We start from the raw sequence: 17,845 nt of genomic DNA, 5'->3' as shown, positions 1-17,845 counted from the left end.
TAGGTTCTTTCCATTCATCACTTTAAGTATATCATGCCACTCTCTTCTGGCTTGTAGAGTTTGTGCTGAGAAATCAGCTGTTAACCTTATGGGAGTTCCCCTGTATGTTGTCATTTTTCCCTTGCTGCTTTCAGTAATTTTTTTGTCTTTAATTTTTGCCAGTTTGATTACTGTGTGTCTTGGCGTGTTTCTCCTTGGGTTTATCCTGTATGGGACTCTCTGTGCTTCCTGGACTTGGGTGGCTATTTCCTTTCCCATGTTAGGGAAGTTTTTGAGTATAATGTCTTCAAATATTTTCTCTGGTCCTTTCTCTCTCTCTTTTCCTTCTGGGACCCCTATAATGAGAATGTTGTGTTTAATGTTGTCCCAGAGGTCTTTTAGGCTGTCTTCATTTCTTTTCATTGTTTTTTCTTTTTTCTGTTCCACAGCAGTGAATTCCACCATTCTGTCTTCCAGGTCACTTACCCATTCTTTTGCTTCGGCTATTCTGCTATTGATTCCTTCTAGTGTAGTTTTCATTTCAGTTATTGTATTGTTCATCTCTGTCTGTTTGTTCTTGAATTCTTCTAGGTCTTTGTTAACCATTTCTTGCATCTTCTCTATCTTTGCCTTTTTCCAAGGTCCTGGATCATCTTCACTATCATTGTTCTGAATTCTTTTTCTGGAAGGTTGCCTATCTCCACTTCATTTAGTTGTTTTTCTGGGGTTTTATCTTGTTCCTTCATCTGGTACATAGCCCTCTGCCTTTTCATCTTGTCTATCTTTCTGTGAATGTGGTTTTTGTTCCACAGGCTGCAGGATTGTAGTTCTTCTTCTGCTGTCTGCCCTCTGGTGGATGAGGCTATCTCAGAGGCTTGTGCAAGTTCCCTGATGGGAGGGACTGGTGTTGGGTAGAGCTGACTGTTGCTCTGGTGGGCAGAGCTCAGGAAAACTTTAATCTGCTTGACTGCTGATGGGTGGGGCTGCCTTCTCCCCCTGTTGGTTGTTTGGCCTGAGGCAACCCAACACTGGAGCCTACCTGGGCTCTTTGCTGGGGCTAATGGCAGACTCTGGCAGGGCTCACGCCAAGGAGTACTTCCCAGAACTTCTGCTGCCAGTGTCCTTGTCCCCACGGTGAGTCACATCCACCCCCTCCCTCTGCAGGAGACCATCCAACATTAGCAGGTAGGTCTGGTTAAGTCTCCCCTGAGGTCACTGCTCCTTCCCCTGGGTCCCGATGCACACACTACTTTGTGTGTGCCCTCCAAGAGTGGAGTCTCTTTCTCCCAGTCCTGTCGAAGTCCTGCCATCAAATCCCACTATCCTTCAAAGTCTGATTCTCTCGGAATTCCTCCTCCCATTGCCGGACCTCCAAGTTGGGAACCTGACGTGGGGCTCAGAACCTTCACTCCAGTGGGTGGCCTTCTGTGGTATAAGTGTTCTCCAGTCTGTGAGTCACCCACCCAGCAGTTATGGGATTTGATTTTACTGTGATTGCACCCCGCCTACTGTCTCATTGTGGCTTCTCCTTTGTCTTTGGATGTGGGGTGTATTTTTTGGTGGGTTCCAGTGTCTTCCTGTCGATGACTGTCCAGCAGCTAGTTGTGATTCTGGTGTTCTCACAAGAGGGAGTGAGAGCATGTCCTTCTACTCTACGGTGTTGGTTCCTAATCTGTAAATAGTTTTAAAAGCACATTTGTATGTGGTATCTAAACTTCATAACAACATTCAGATTAGCTATGGCAAATTCCATTCCTTTTTTTATAGATCAGGAAACTGAAGTTCAAAGATTAATTTTATTTCTTTACATTTGCATAAACCTGAGTAATTCACAAAACTGTAAGGGTAGAGATTATTATATTTAATATACAAATGAGACTCAGTAAATTAATTGATTTGCCAAGATGATTAGTAAATGACAGAACTAAATTTGAACTAAAAGTGAAGTAGTTTTTTGATTCAATATCTGAAGATTATTCCATTATATACTATAAAGTTCTAAAAAAAATACATGTCATAATTTCGTTAAGCCTTGTAAAATAGAGAAGTTAAAACCACAATCCTCTATTTATATGAAATGTTCAGAATTGGCAAATCCATAGTGATGGAAAGTAGTTTTATTGTTGTCAGGGGATGGGAGGGAGTGGAAATTGGGGAGTGATGGCTAGTGAGTATGTAGTTTCTTTTGAGGATGATGGAAATGTTCCAGAGTTAGATAATGTGAATGGTTGCACAACTCTGTGAATATTAAAAAAAGCCCACTGAATTGTGTATTTTAAAGGGTGAATTTTATGGTACATGAATTATATCTCAATAAATCTGTTAATAAAGCCATAATCCTCGTTTGTCTTGATGAATTTTTAACCCATAAAGTGCTTTTTTTTTTAATAGGTTAGGAACAAAGTATATAGCAGACTGTTGTCACTTCATTCTCCAAATAGTTATGGAACCAGATCACCACAGGAGTTATTCAAAGCATCAGGAGTGACACAGGTAGGAAATTTTAAGTCGCTGATTTGCTGCTCATTTTATATCTCAGACTTTTGCTTAGAAGTAAAACTTCCTTCTTTCAATTATTTTATTTTGATTCTGCAACTGCTCTTCTTCCATTCAGATTGATCTTATGAATTATCTTTGAATCATTCTGTTTCCCTCACACATACAGTGCCCTATCTCCAGTTCGCATGTCATTCAGTTCATGGGCATATCTTATAAATCCTTTTTTTTTTCTTTTCTTTTTTTTTGCGGTACGTGGGCCTCTCACTGTTGTGGCCTCTCCCATTGCGGAGTGCAGGCTCTGGACGCGCAGGCTCAGCGGCCGGCCATGGCTCACGGGCCCAGCTACTCCACGGCATGTGGGATCTTCTCAGACCGGGGCACGAACCCGTGTCCCCTGCATCGGCAGGTGGACTCTCAACCACTGTGCCACCAGGGAAGCCCTAAATTCTTCTTTTTTAATAGTGTTCTTTTTAAAAAATAGTACACAGGATTTTTTTTCTTAATAGTAAAAATAACCTGTTCACAAGTAAAAAAATGGGAAAATACAAAAGACACCATGGAAAAAAGGCAAAAAAAAAAATTCTCCAATCCTTCTATCTGCCAAAGCTAATGCTTTCGTGTATTTTATCCTCACATATATCCCAACATCTCTTGAATTTACACTGTCCAAAGCCAAAGAAAGGCCCTTGTTTTTTGCTCTCTAGGGTTTTAGTAGTCTTCCAATTAGGTTCTCTTGTCTCCTGGCTCTCTCCTTCCTCCTACATATGTGTTAATCTTTAAATGTTGCTCTTGTTCAAAAGCCATCAGCAATTGTTTCCTATTGTTTATGGAATAAGCTTTATTTAATAGAGTATATTTCCTGCTTTCTGTGAAATAAACTTTATTCATTAAAGTACTGTTTCCTCAGTTTGGCACTCAAGTACAGTTAAAATTGGGCTTTCTATAAAATCTGTATACATAGATTAATTTCTCACTATTTCCCATAAGTATGTCCTTTGCTTAAGGCACACAGTAAACTTAAAGGGGTGTATTAATCTGTCAGCAAAATGCTTGAGCATGCCTACACTGTGTAGAGTAATTAGTAGTCTCAGTACAGTAAGGTGATTAAAAAAAAATGTTTATGTCTTCCTTTAGAAAATTTTTATATCTGTTATAGCAAAATCCCATTTACCTTTGCTCTATAAAAGTAGTTTTCTGAATATAGTTAATATAATGTTTATTTAAAATTTGTAGATCATTTAGTACATTGAGATACTGATTTTTTAATATTTACACTTATGAAAATTTCAACTTATGACAAAAATTTCAAATTTGGGCAGTCCTAGAATTAAAAAGTTTTAAGGTATTCAAACAAAATATTTTTTAACTGAAGAAAAGACTTAATTCTTATAGAAGACTTTTTAGATTGTAGTGTAGGAGTTTTCCTTTTCTAGAGACCAATTTTTAAGAGGAAGTGAATTTAGGAAAAGCATATTGATTTTACCTCCCTGTTAAATATTTTTTAAAGCTTCATTCCTTTATCAAAAAGATGATAGAGATAATGGGAACACATGATTATTTTAGTACTGTCAGTAATAGTTACTGATTTCTAAGAGATACAGATTCATTTTGATTTTTTCTTTTTTTGTGCTGTCTAGAAATGGGTAAACAGAGAGATATCAAATTTTGACTACCTCATTCAATTAAATACAATGGCAGGACGAACCTATAATGACCTTGCGCAGTATCCTGTGGTGAGTTTTATATAAATCTTGTAAATATGGAATTACCTTTCAGTTTTCTAATACACAAAATATATGTGGATGATATCTAGTTTTTATTTTTAAAAAGACATAAAAACTGATTTTGCCTTTCTGTATATTTCTACCGTGCTATTTTCAAGAAGTACGTAAATATGAAGAGTATTTTAAAAATAAAAACCCTTTTTCTTTCACTTCATTGAAAATATTCCAGTGGAATTACAGGAAATAATGCTTCTGGTTATTGAACTAAAGATGAATAAACATTTGCAACAGGGAAAAAATAAAGACTATCCCTTTTTGTCTTAGATAAACATTTATATTAGATATGGAGATGGTAGCCTCTCTAGGAAGGAATGTCTAAATTGTAAATTGTGGCTCTTTTAGTTCCCCTGGATTTTACAAGATTATACTTCAGACGAGTTGGATCTTAATAACCCATCTGTATTTCGAGATCTATCCAAACCAATTGGGGTAGTTAATGATAAAAATGCCAAAGCCATGCGAGAAAAGTAAGTGCTTTTCATTCCTTTTGAAAGATGCCCATAGCTTGTTTGAATTTGTATTGATTTCTGCTATGGCCAACCAAGTGTTACTTTTTTTAAATGCACAACTACTTTTGATAATCAGAGTCTGGTAATTCCTTCACTAAGTTTTCTTGAAAATATATCAGTTGTCCTTCAAATATCTTAACTATAGTCTGTGTATTTCCCTTCATTACCAAAGTTAAATTTATATTGTTTAGAATTTCTTTTACCTTGTAATAAGTATGTGCTAAATGGTAATAGGTTCTTGAAATTTTTTTCCCCAGGTATTTTAGACTTAATAACCTACAGATCTAACATTCCATCTAATATAATATTTTGGTGGATATAAAATTAATAATACTAACCTGTTGTTCACCAATAATGTGAATAAAGAACAGTGAAATGTGTGAAAATTTAGAAAGTGATATTTGAATAAGGAAAGGAAATATTTATAGTTCTATATATTTTTGAGCCACCCTGTAAATGTCTCGTACTTTTTTTTTTATCCAAAGCCAGCTGCTGACAGTAAAAAATAATCTAATTTTAATTTTCCTTTTTCTCCGTGTGAACTTGTGGATGACTTGTCAGTTATGACTTCTAGTAATAAAGACAAAGAGCAATTCTGCAAACAAACTTAGTTGTAGATTTATTTGAGGGTTGATGGTACATTATTTTCCCCCCCTTTTTGTTTGCAGATCTTCCCCAGGACTTTTTGCAGTGTTTAATATTTGTTGTACTAAATGGAATTTTGCTGTGTATATATTACCCTACTGCCATTAGTCACACTGTTAACACTGTTCCACAGGAAATACTGTTCATATAAATTAACTTATTTTATAGATAATCAAAGATACAATTTAATTTAAATTTCAATAGTTTATTTTTTTGCATAGGTACAAATGACTTTGACCCGAAAACTTTCTTTATTCTCCTGAATATTAATGACTTCTATGTAAAAGGAAATTTACCTTAGCTTGATGAACTGATTAGTATTTTGGTTTAAAAATTTCAATGTTTATTGCTTCCAAAAAACTGTTCATTCTTATTTAGATACTATATCCACGAACTCAGATGTCACCATTCAAAACAATTACAGGATCAGTGATAGTTCTTGCAGAATTATTATATATATCCTTTGCTGATAATCTGATTTAGACCTTCTTTTCCACCATCTCCTTTTTTTTTCCTTTTTTAAAAAAATTTTATTAGAGTATAGTTGATTTACAATGTTGTATTAGTTTCACGTATACAGCAAAGTGATTCAGTTATACATATACATATATTCATTCTTTTTCAGATTCTTTACTCATATAGGTTATCACAGAATATTGAGTAGAGTTCCCCGTGCTATACACATCTCCTTCTTTTACCTTTAGATCATTAGACATTCATTTTTACAATTCTTGACTGACCTTCTATATTTTTTTCCATTATCTTGGCCACAAAAGGATGTCTAATTATCACATGCTTACAATAAGCAGAAAAATAGAAACAACCTAAATATCTATAAGTAAATAGTTAAATTGTTGTATATTCGTACATCTAATTTTTATAAATACCGTGTACCTGTTAAAAATAGACTATTCAGGGCTTCCCTGGTGGTGCAGTGGTTGGGAGTCCACCTGCCGATGCAGGGGACGCAGGTTCATGCCCCGGTCCGGAAGGATCCCACATGCCGCGGAGCGGCTGGGCCCGTGAGCCATGGCCGCTGGGCCTGCGCGTCCGGAGCCTGTGCTCCGCAACGGGAGGGGCCACAACAGTGAGAGGCCCGCGAACCGCAAAAAAAAAAAAAAAAAAAGACTATTCAGTCGTTTCGTAAGATTTTTAAAACTTTTTATTGTCGTGTGGTTGATTTACAATGTTGTGTTAGTTGCTGCTGTACAGCAAAGTGAATCAATTATACATATTTTGTAAGATATTAACAGAAAATTGTTAGATGAAAAAATAAGTTGTGAACAATATATAATGTATAGTGGTTTTATATTAAAATATATTTTTATATTAAAATATATATTAATTCATAATTCAGGATTGACACATATTCATCAAAATGTTAATGTTAATTATCTCTGGGAAGTGCAATTGTAATTGATTTTAAATTTCTTCATTTTTGGTAGTTTCTCTCTGGTTTCTAATTTATCTATTGTGAATATTATTACATAATACAAGTGTTCAAAAATCCAATATTAGTGCTATTTTATTGCTCAGAAAAAAGTAATAAATTTTTTTTCATTTATTAACATGACGTGATGATACAAATACATAGTTTCTTTTTTTTTTTTTTTTTGCGGTACACGGGCCTCTCACTGTTGTGGCCTCTCCCGTTGCGGAGCACAGGCTCCGGACGCGCAGGCCCAGCGACCATGGCTCACGGGCCTAGCCGCTCTGCAGCATGTGCGATCTTCCCAGACCAGGGCACGAACCCATGTCCCCTGCATTGGCAGGCGGACTCTCAACCACTGCACCACCAGGGAAGCCCACAAATACATACTTTCTTAAAAACTGTGTTTTCAGCCATACAATACAAACATATGTCTTTCTAAGTTAATTTTACTATTGTGGTTATAAAACTTTAGTTTCTTTTTTTAGATATGAAAATTTTGAGGATCCTATGGGAACTATTGATAAATTTCATTATGGTACTCACTATTCAAATTCTGCTGGGGTTATACACTATCTTATTCGTACAGAACCATTCACCACCCTCCACATCCAACTTCAGAGTGGAAGGTATGTTTTGGGTAAATAAGCTATTTTCTTAAGACTGTATGATAGTGTTGAAAACTCTTTGTACTGTTATAACAGGGCCTTATCTTTTTTTCTCCTCTGTTAGACTTCGATTCATATACTAGCTCCCTAGATAAAAGCAGCCAAACTTGTTTGAGAACAGGTCACTCAAACTGACTTACACAAATGACTTTTAAGGTGAATTCCTTTTTACTGCTATCCAGTGTACTTTTGTGATTTTCAACTGGGTTTAGGAATCTACCAGAGATTTAGAGTTAGAACTGATTTAGACCTTGACCCAAGATGTATCCCAGAGATTCAAACCTAACCAATGCCTATGTAGTCCTCCTAAAAATATTTATTAATCAATAGGAATAAAAATAGGGAGAAATAAGGGCCCTTACATTATTAGTAGCAGCTCAAACAGATCTGTGATGCCGTTGTATTATCGTATCACCTGTCAGTGTTATAACTTACCTAACTTTCACATTTTCTTAATGATCCTAAAGAAAGAAACTTTTCCAAGAATCCTCCATTCCCCAATGTATCCTCCAGGAAGCTCTCTACTAACTCCCATTTAGTCTTCATGTTGCCTTATTCTTTACCATTATCATTTTGCCTTTTCTACCCAGTCAAAAACTATGTAAACATTGCCTGTTCTACTCTTTCCATGTAAATTTTATCTCTCAAAATTAGCCTGGGTTCCTTATTCCTGTCTTTAGTACACCAAGCCTTGGCTATCAAGGAGAGGCTTTGATCACTACACATCTCCAAATGTTACATTTGTCATGAATGCAGGTAATTTTCCTTCCAGTAAAGTATAACTGGGTCTTTTCAGCTTTTAGTGATTTTATGAATAAATGATTTTTTAAAAAGCTTCAAAAATAGATTCTGTTTGTGCTTCAAAGGACATCATCAAGAAAGTAAAAAAGACAACCAATTCAGTAGGAGAAAATATTTGCAAATTATAGATCTGTTAAGGGACTTGTATCTAGAATATATAAATAATTCTTGCAGTGCAATAATAAAAAGACAAATGACCCAGTTAAAAACTGGACAAAGGGTCTAAATGGACATTTCTCCAAAGAAGATTACAAATTCCCAATAAACACATGATTAACATCGTTAGTCATCAGGGAAATTCAAATCAAAACCAAATTGAGATACCTCTTTACCCGCATGAGGATGGCTATAATAAAAAAGACAGATAATACCTACTGTTGATGAGTATGTTGAGAAATTGGAATAATTATGTACTGGCAGTGGGAATGTAAAATGATGCAGACTCTGTGGAAAACAGTCTGGCAGTACTTCAAAAGGTTAAAGATAGAATTACATATTACCCAGCAATTCTACTCCTACGTATATACCCAAGATAACTGAATACATATGTTCATGCAAACACTTGTACACAAATGTACTTAGCAGCATTATTTATAATAGCCAAAATATGGAAACAACAAAAATACCCATCAACTGGTAAAGGAATAAATAAAATGTGGTATACCCATGCAATAAAATATTATCTGGCATGAGTTAATAAAGGGAATGAAAGATTGATATGTGCTACAACATAGATGAACCTTGAAAGCAGTACACTGAATAAAATAAGCCAGACACAAAATGCCATATATTGTATGATTTACATAAAATGTCTAAAATAGACAAATCCATAGAGACAGAAAGTAGATTAGTAGTTGCTCAGGGGTGGAGGGAGAGTGAATGGAGAGTGACTGCTATTAGATGTAGGGTTTCATTTTGGAGTGATGAAAATGTTCTAAAATTGGTTGTGGTGATGGCTGCACAGCTCTGCATATACTGAAGGCCGTTGAATTGTTCACTTAGAGCGAATTATATGTATGTTAATTATGTATCAGTAAAGCTGTTCTCCCCCTCCCAAACAAAAAGATTCTTCCATTAAAACTGTACGTCTCCTTCAATTTGAATATACCATTATTAGACTTTATTGATGACACAATCATTGACTATAATTAAATTTAGAGTTCTGCTAAGTTCAGCTCTGCTTCAAAACAAGGTTGCTAGGCATAAAGAGTCATATTAGTCATTAACTGTCACTTAGAAGTCATCATTTATGGAATAAATTCAGGAAAATACTATCAAAGGAGATGAAACAGAAGGGATTTATGCTGTTTGTGATTAGCCAAAACAATAAAATTGCAGCATGACCACGTGAGCTTCTTTCAACTACCATAGGCCCAGGATGGAACTTGAAAATAAAGTTAAAATAAGATAATAGTATATGCAAGTAAAGTATAAAAGCTTTAGCTACAGAACTATTTCCCTAACTCACCCTCTGGTTTTTAGCAAAAGAGTTTGTAAAGATACTTATGTATCAAGGATTAAATCAGCAGCATTTCCATAGATCTGTTAACTATGTATGTCAATACTATAATACTTAGAGTGATATTTAAACTCTGTAATTTTAAAAAATCCAAATAATATTTATTCACTTTAATAAATTTTACTGATTAAAAATTATGCCATTTTCATCTATTTTAACTAAGATGATACTAGTGATTAAAATTATAGTATTCAGTTCCTGGCAACAAAATAAGAAAGATTGTCATAAGGAGAGCAACTTGTGTTTTTAGACGTTAAAGAGAAAGGTTAAATAAAGAGAAACTAATCCTGAGGAAACCTGAAGGAAGATTAAAGGTTTGTTTTAGCCTGTTGTTGCTCTCATTCAGTATTCACTGTTCTCTTTCAATCTCCACATGCAGGTTTGACTGTGCAGATCGACAATTCCATTCCATCCCTGCTACCTGGCAGGCTCTCATGGACAATCCATATGATGTGAAGGAACTTATTCCTGAATTCTTCTATTTCCCAGAATTTTTGGAAAATCAAAATCGTAAGAAATAGGAGATTAAAAATTGGACTGAACAGGTCCCAATGGAGAATCCTGAAAAATATCTTTTAGGACATTTTTGTGATGACCTCTAGATTATTTAAGGTTCATTCTGTGTATTATTCAGTGACAAGGCTTAAATGATGTTCAGGTACTAGTCTTATCTTCTACGGATAGAAGTGCTACAGTGAATAAGATAAATGAGTCAAATTTGAATTGGTAAGAGAATTTATCAGAGTACAGTGTTTACTAGAGAAGCAAAAAATGGCTATATGCTATTTCAGCCATAAACCTCCATGGGTTAAAAGTGTTTGAGTTAGATAAGATGAAGATTTATACCAGGGGTCAGCAAACTATAGGTTCATGGGCCAAATCTGTGGGCAGACCCATATGTTTATAAATAAAGTTTTATTGGAATACAACTAGCCAATTCATTTACATAAACTGTGGCTGCTTTCACAGTATAATGGCAGATTTGAGTAACTGCAACAGAGACCATAGGGCTCACAAAGCCAAAAATATTTACTCTTTGACACTTTGTAGAAATTTGCTGACTCCTTTTACAGCAGAAGACAGGAGGCAAGTTGAAAAAAATGACTGGGTATAAGTTACCACAATATTTGAAAAACCATATTATGTTTTTGAAGAAAAGAATCATAGAGTGAAATATGGTCTTTAAAAATGTCCAAATACTTTTTCTATGAGGTAGTTTAGATTTATTTTAAGTACAAATAAGGAAATTGGCAAGGTTCTTACTACTGGTGTTCTTTAGGGAAATTCCAGTGTCAAAGGGCTGTTACAACTTCTTTTTCCTCCCTCAGCACGTAATGTTAATGTTTGACCCTTTGCTTTCTCGGTAGAATTGTTTGTCCTGCTGGTGAAAGCATATCCAGGACTTCATGACCTTCAATTGTTCACTCTGGGGCAGGTTGTTGGAGGCAAGGCATCTAATTCTCAGAGTAGGGCAGTTAGAAGTGGTCACCTTCAGAAAATCAGATGCAACTGTTGACTAAGTGTGATCCTAGACTCTACGTCAGCCAGAGGATTCGAGTCTTCTAAAGCAGGGTATCTGGGATAGCAGGAATAAGCAGATTAAATTTGGATACAGAATTTAAGTTTTGCCTAGCTTGACAATTACTCACATTCACCACAGCTAGTTGCTGTCTTGTACTACTGTCCTGGTGGCCTCCATTTCTAATTATACATTGCCTCTTTATTTGAAATGAGCTGGGTAGGACAAAGCAAAGTATGTTAGAATGACAAAAAATATGAATAAAACCAACTCAAAATTGTGCAAGCAAGAAAATTTTAGTACTTTCCATAATAAAAGTCCTGAGATATGGTAACTTAACAACATCATCAAAGCCAAGTTCTTTCTGTATTTTTACTCTGCTGGTCTGGGTGTTTTGGCTTTGTTCTTGGCTAGTTACTGTCATGATTACAAATAACTAAAGCAATTCTAGTCATCATAGACAGATACAACAGTGTCTTAGAAAGAAGTGGGACTTTTAATTTTTTGTGTCCTTTTTTTTTTTTAACATCTTTATTGGAGTATAATTGCTTTACAATGGTATGTTAGTTTCTGCTTTATAACAAAGTGAATCAGTTATACATATACATATGTTCCCATATCTCTTCCCTCTTGCGTCTCCCTCCCTCCCACCTTCCCCATCCCGCCCCTCTAGGTGGTCACAAACCACCTAGCTGATCTCCGTGTGCTATGCGCCTACTTCCCACTAGCTATCTATTTTACGTTTGGTAGTGTATATATGTCCATGCCACTCTCTCACTTTGTCCCAGCTTACCCTTCCCCCTCCCCATATCCTCAAGTCCATGCTCTAGTAGGTCTGTGTCTTTATTCCCATCTTACCCCTAGGTTCTTCATGACCTTTTTTTTTTCTTCTTAGATTCCATATATATGTGTTAGCATACGGTATTTGTTTTTCTCTTTCTGACTTACTTCATTCTGTATGACAGACTCTAGGTCCATCCACCTCACTACAAATAACTCAGTTTCGTTTCTTTTTATGGCTGAGTAATAATCCATTGTATATATGTGCCACATCTTCTTTATCCATTCATCTGTTGATGGACACTTAGGTTGCTTCCATGTCCTGGCTATTATTGTAAATAGAGCTGCAATGAACATTTTGGTACATGGCTCTTTTTGAATTACGGTTTTCTCAGGGTATATGCCCAGTAGCGGGATTGCTGGGTCATATGGTAGTTCTATTTGTAGTCTTTTAAGAAACCTCCATACTGTTCTCCACAGTGGCTGTACCAATTCACATTCCCACCAGCAGTGCAAGAGTTTTCCCTTTTCTCCACACCCTCTCCAACATTTATTGTTTCTAGATTTTTTGATGATGGCCATTCTGACTGGTGTGAGATGATATCTCATTGTACTTTTGATTTGCATTTCTCTAATGATTAATGATGTTGAGCATTCTTTCATGTGTTTGTTGGCAGTCTGTATATCTTCTTTGGAGAAATGTCTATTTAGGTCTTCTGCCCATTTTTGGGTTGGGTTATTTGTTTTTTTGTTATTGAGCTGCATGAGCCGCTTATAAATTTTGAAGATTAATCCTTTGTCATTTGTTTCATTTGCAAATATTTTCTCCCATTCTGAGGGCTGTCTTTTCGTCTTGTTTATGGTTTCCTTTGCTGTGCAAAAGCTTTGAAGTTTCATTAGGTCCCATTTGTTTATTTTTGTTTTTATTTCCATTTCTCTAGGAGGTGGGTCAAAAAGGATCTTGCTGTGATTTATGTCATAGAGTGTTCTGCCTATGTTTTCCTCTAAGAGTTTGATGGTGTCTGGCCTTACATTTAGGTCTTTAATCCATTTTGAGTTTATTTTTGTGTATGGTGTTAGGGAGTGTTCTAATTTCATACTTTTATGTGTAGCTGTCCAGTTTTCCCAGCACCACTTATTGAAGAGGCTGTCTTTTCTCCACTGTATATTCTTGCCTCCTTTATCAAATATAAGGTGACCATATGTGTGTGGGTTTATCTCTGGGCTCTCTATCCTGTTCCATTGACCTGTATTTCTGTTTTTGTGCCAGTACCATCCTGTCTTGATTACTGTAGCTTTGTAGTATAGTCTGAAGTCAGGGAGCCTGAATCCTCCAGCTCCATTTTTCGTTCTCAAGCTTGCTTTGGCTATTCGGGGTCTTTTGTGTTTCCATACAAGTTGTGAAATTTTTTGTTCTGCTTCTGTGAAAAATGCCATTGGTAGTTTGATAGGGATTGCATTGAATCTGTAGATTGCTTTGGGTAGTATAGTCATTTTCACAATGTTGATTCTTCCAATCCAAGAACATGGTATATCTCTCCATCTATTTGTATCATCTTTAATTTCTTTCATCAGTGTCTTATAATTTTCTGCATACAGGTCTTTTGTCTCCTTAGGTAGGTTTATTCCTAGATATTTTATTCTTTTTGTTGCAATGGTAAATGGGAGTGTTTTCTTGATTTCGCTTTCAGATTTTTCATCACTAGTGTATAAGAATGCCAGAGATTGCTGTGCATTAATTTTGCATCCTGCTGCTTTACCAAATTTATTGATTAGCTCTAGTAGTTTTCTGGTAGCATCTTTAGGATTCTCTGTGTATAGTATCATGTCATCTGCAAACAGTGACAGCTTTACTACTTCTTTTCCAATTTGGATTCCTTTTATTTCCTTTTCTTCTCTGATTGCTGTGGCTAAAACTTCCAAAACTATGTTGAATAAGAGCGGTGAGAGCGGGCAACCTTGTCCTTTTCCTGATCTTAGTGGGAATGGTTTCAGTTTTTCACCATTGAGGACGATGTTGGCTGTGGGTTTGTCATATATGGCCTTTATTATGTTGAGGGAAGTTCCCTCTATGCCTGCTTTCTGCAGGGTTTTTATCATAAATGCGTGTTGAATTTTGTCGAAAGCTTTCTCTGCATCTATTGAGATGATCATACGATTTTTCTCCTTCAGTTTGTTAATATGGTATATCACGTTGATTGATTTGCGTATATTGAAGAATCCTTGCATTCCTGGAATAAACCCCACTTAATCATGGTTTATGATCCTTTTAATGTGCTGTTGAAATCTATTTGCTAGTATTTTGTTGAGGATTTTTGCATCTATGGTCATCAGTGATATTCACCTGTAGTTTTCTTTCTTTGTGACATCTTTGTCTGGTTTTGGTATCAGGGTGATGGTGGCCTCGTAGAATGAGTTTGGGAGTGTTCCTCCCTCTGCTATGTTTTGGAAGAGTTTGAGAAGTATAGGTGTTAGCTCTTCTGTAAATGTTTGATAGAATTCACCTGTGAAGCCATCTGGTCCTGGGCTTTTGTTTGTTGGAAGATTTTTTTTTTTTTTTTTTTTGCAGTACGCAGGCCTCTCACTGTCGTGGCCTCTCCCGTTGTGGAGCCAGTCTCCGGACACGCAGGCTCAGCGGCCATGGCTCACGGGCCTAGCCACTCCACGGCATGTGGGATCTTCCCGGACTGGGGCACGAACCCCTGTCCCCTGCATCAGCAGGCAGACTCTCAACCACTGCACCACCAGGGAAGCCCCTGTTGGAAGATTTTTAATCACAGTTTCAGTTTCAGTGCTTGTGATTGGTCTGTTCATATGTTCTGTTTCTTCCTGGTTCTGTCTCGGCAGGTTGTGCACTTCTAAGAATTTGTCCATTTCTTCCAGGTTGTCCATTTTATTGGCATAGAGTTGCTTGTAGTAATCTCTCATGATCCTTTGTATTTCTGCAATGTCAGTTGTTACTTCTCCTTTTTCATTTCTAATTCTATTGATTTGAGTCTTCTCCATTTTTTTCTTGATGAGTCTGGCTAATGGTTTATCAATTTTGTTTATCTTCTCAAAAACCAGCTTTTAGTTTTATTGATCTTTGCTATCGTTTCCTTCATTTCTTTTTCATTTATTTCTGATCTGATGTTTATGATTTGTTTCCTTCTGCTGACTTTGGGGTGTTTTTGTTCTTCTTTCTCTAATTGCTTTAGGTGCAAGGTTAGGTTGTTTATTTGAGATGTTTCCTGTTTCTTAAGGTAGGCTTGTATAGCTATAAACTTCCCTCTTAGAACTGCTTTTGCTGCATCCCATAGGTTTTGGGTCGTCATGTCTCCGTTGTCTTTTGTTTCTAGGTATTTTTTGATTTCCTCTTTGATTTCTTCAGTGATCATTTTGTTATTAAGTAGTGTATTGTTTAGCCTCCATGTGTTTGTATATTTTACAGATCTTTTCCTGTAATTGATATCTAGTCTCATAGCGTTGTGGTCAGAAAAGATACTTGATCCGATTTCAGTTTTCTTAAATTTACCAAGGCTATATTTGTGACCCAAGGTATGTGTCCTTTCTTTATTTTTTTTTTTTCTTTGCGGTACATGGGCCTTTCACTGTTGTGGCCTCTGCCGTTGCAGAGCACAGGCTCCGGACGCACAGGCTCAGCAGCCTTGACTCACGAGCCCAGCTGCTCTGCAGCATATGGGATCACCCCGACCTGGGCACAAACCCGTGTCTCCTGCATCAGCAGGCGGACTCTCAACCACTGCACCACCAGGGAAGCCCTGTCCTTTCTTAAATTTGAGAAACCCTTTCTCATAATCTTCCTTCACTGTCCAGAGCTGGGTCATATACCAACCCCTATGCCAGTCACCTACAAGAAGCATGAAATATAAGACAGGATGGACACTTGAATTAAAGCAAGGTTCTTCTACCAGATAAGGAGGAATGGCTATCAGGTGGCCAACAATATCTGCTATACAATAGTTCGGTTAAGGCCACACGCCCTGTGCATCCTATCATTCTGTGACACTTGAACCTGTCTTCAGCTTTAAGGACACACTGATATTTTTAGGCAGCATCTTTAATGAAGGTCTTTTGTGTTAACACTTTTCCCTTTCCGCACTGTATGAATAAGAAAATTTCATCTTTGGGACAATTTTGTCAAAAGTACTGTGTTCTAACTAGAATGAGCAAATCTTTATTATGTCAATATCTACTTAAAATAGTGGTATATAAATATATTGTTTTTCCATAACACAAATAAGTCATTTTAAGTTGTAAGTTACACCAAAAAGCTCTAAGGAGCTCTATTTTGTAAATTAACCATTAGAAGGACTATGTTAATTATTTTTAATGTAAGAAGAATGCTTACTGTTGCATTTTTGTTCAGGTTAAGGGTTTTGGTCATAACTATAATTTCCTCCACTTTTTTCAGCAAAAAATAAACGATTATCTGATTTATCTTCTAATAACTAATTTTAAACTATCTTATTTTCATTTACCTTTTTAATCAACTGATAAAATGCATTCCAATAAATAAGAATTATTTTTACCTGTTCAATAAATTTATATCAAGAAGGGAACTTGATGGGGGGGAGGGATAGATTGGGAGTTTGGGTTTGACACGTACACAGGGCTATATTTAAAATACATAGCGAACAAGGACCTGCTGTATATATAGCACAGGGAACTCTGCTCAATACTCTAATAACCTTAATGGGAAAAGAATTTGAAAAAGAATAGATACATGTATATGTATGGCTGAGTTGCTTTGCTGTGCATGTGAAGCTAACAGGGCATTGTTGATCAACTATATTCCAATATAAAATAAAAATTTTAAAAAAAGGGAAAGGAACTTGATTCTCACCTTTTACTCTTAATAAAGGAAGAAAAGCATTCAGTTTTGCTAAGTAATGTACCCTTTTATTTGTTTTACTTGATTTATTTAAATCTAAAATGATTTGATACATTTATCTTTTACATGTCTTAGAATTTAACTTGGGTCGTCTGCAAGTTTCCAGAGAACTAGTAAATGATGTCATTCTCCCCAAATGGGCTAAGTCAGCTGAAGATTTCATCTATAAACATAGGAAAGCTCTGGTAAGATTTTTGTGTTTAGTTATTAGACAATCAATAAGATAGATCTATGTGTTTTCCAGAGGATGATGAAATAAAGTATATCTATTATTTTCCTGGATTAATTTGTAATCTATTATATGTGCTGTTTTAGAAAGTATAATATAGTAATTTATTTTGAGGTTATGGATCTTCTGATATAGTGAGACTATACAGTCCCATGGATGTATGCAAAAAAATTTTTTTTCACTTCTATGAGATATCTACCTATTGTATGTGAACCTATTTTGGTCATAGTTTGATTTTCACAGTTCCGACATTTGTTTCAAATCTAACAAGAATAAGTATATATTTTTTTCCTCTGAAGGATTCCAGTAAGTTTTTAATAAGACAGCTAAATAAATCCTAAATGCCACTTAAAATTTTTACTAGTTTTTTAGCTAAATTTCCATTTTGGAATTGAAGGACTAGTGAGAGTTAGTTTAATGTTGCTATTGTGTTATTATCTTGCAGATAATGCTTTTTTCCCCCACAAGAGCCCACTTAGCTTTCTATCTAAACTGAAATGTTACAGATTCTGAAACTAAATAGGCCAGTACTTGGAAACATTCCTTGTCATTAGTACATAGTTAGTCAAGTTTACAAAATTCAGGATTAC

At 35.9% G+C, this 17,845-nt stretch overlaps 1 protein-coding gene across 2 annotated transcripts in view; it reads left to right on the top strand.

The window, feature by feature from the left end:
* NBEAL1 (neurobeachin like 1) overlaps positions 1 to 17,845 on the top strand; it is a 228,732-nt gene that overhangs the window by 176,679 nt on the left and 34,208 nt on the right. For both annotated transcript variants that reach the window (XM_089915931.1, XM_089915930.1), the window contains 6 exons: positions 2,371 to 2,472; positions 4,116 to 4,211; positions 4,605 to 4,729; positions 7,334 to 7,474; positions 10,213 to 10,343; positions 17,102 to 17,211. In XM_089915931.1, the coding sequence (XP_089772057.1) occupies positions 2,371 to 2,472; positions 4,116 to 4,211; positions 4,605 to 4,729; positions 7,334 to 7,474; positions 10,213 to 10,343; positions 17,102 to 17,211 (705 nt within the window). The remainder of the gene's footprint in view (positions 1 to 2,370; positions 2,473 to 4,115; positions 4,212 to 4,604; positions 4,730 to 7,333; positions 7,475 to 10,212; positions 10,344 to 17,101; positions 17,212 to 17,845) is intronic.

Source organism: Delphinapterus leucas, chromosome 8 (assembly GCF_059928025.1).
Source record: "Delphinapterus leucas isolate spDelLeu-1000000601 "Yukka" chromosome 8, BTC_Dleu_Yukka2, whole genome shotgun sequence".
NCBI classification, from domain to species: domain Eukaryota; kingdom Metazoa; phylum Chordata; class Mammalia; order Artiodactyla; family Monodontidae; genus Delphinapterus; species Delphinapterus leucas.
This window is presented reverse-complemented; position numbering and strand designations above follow the sequence as displayed.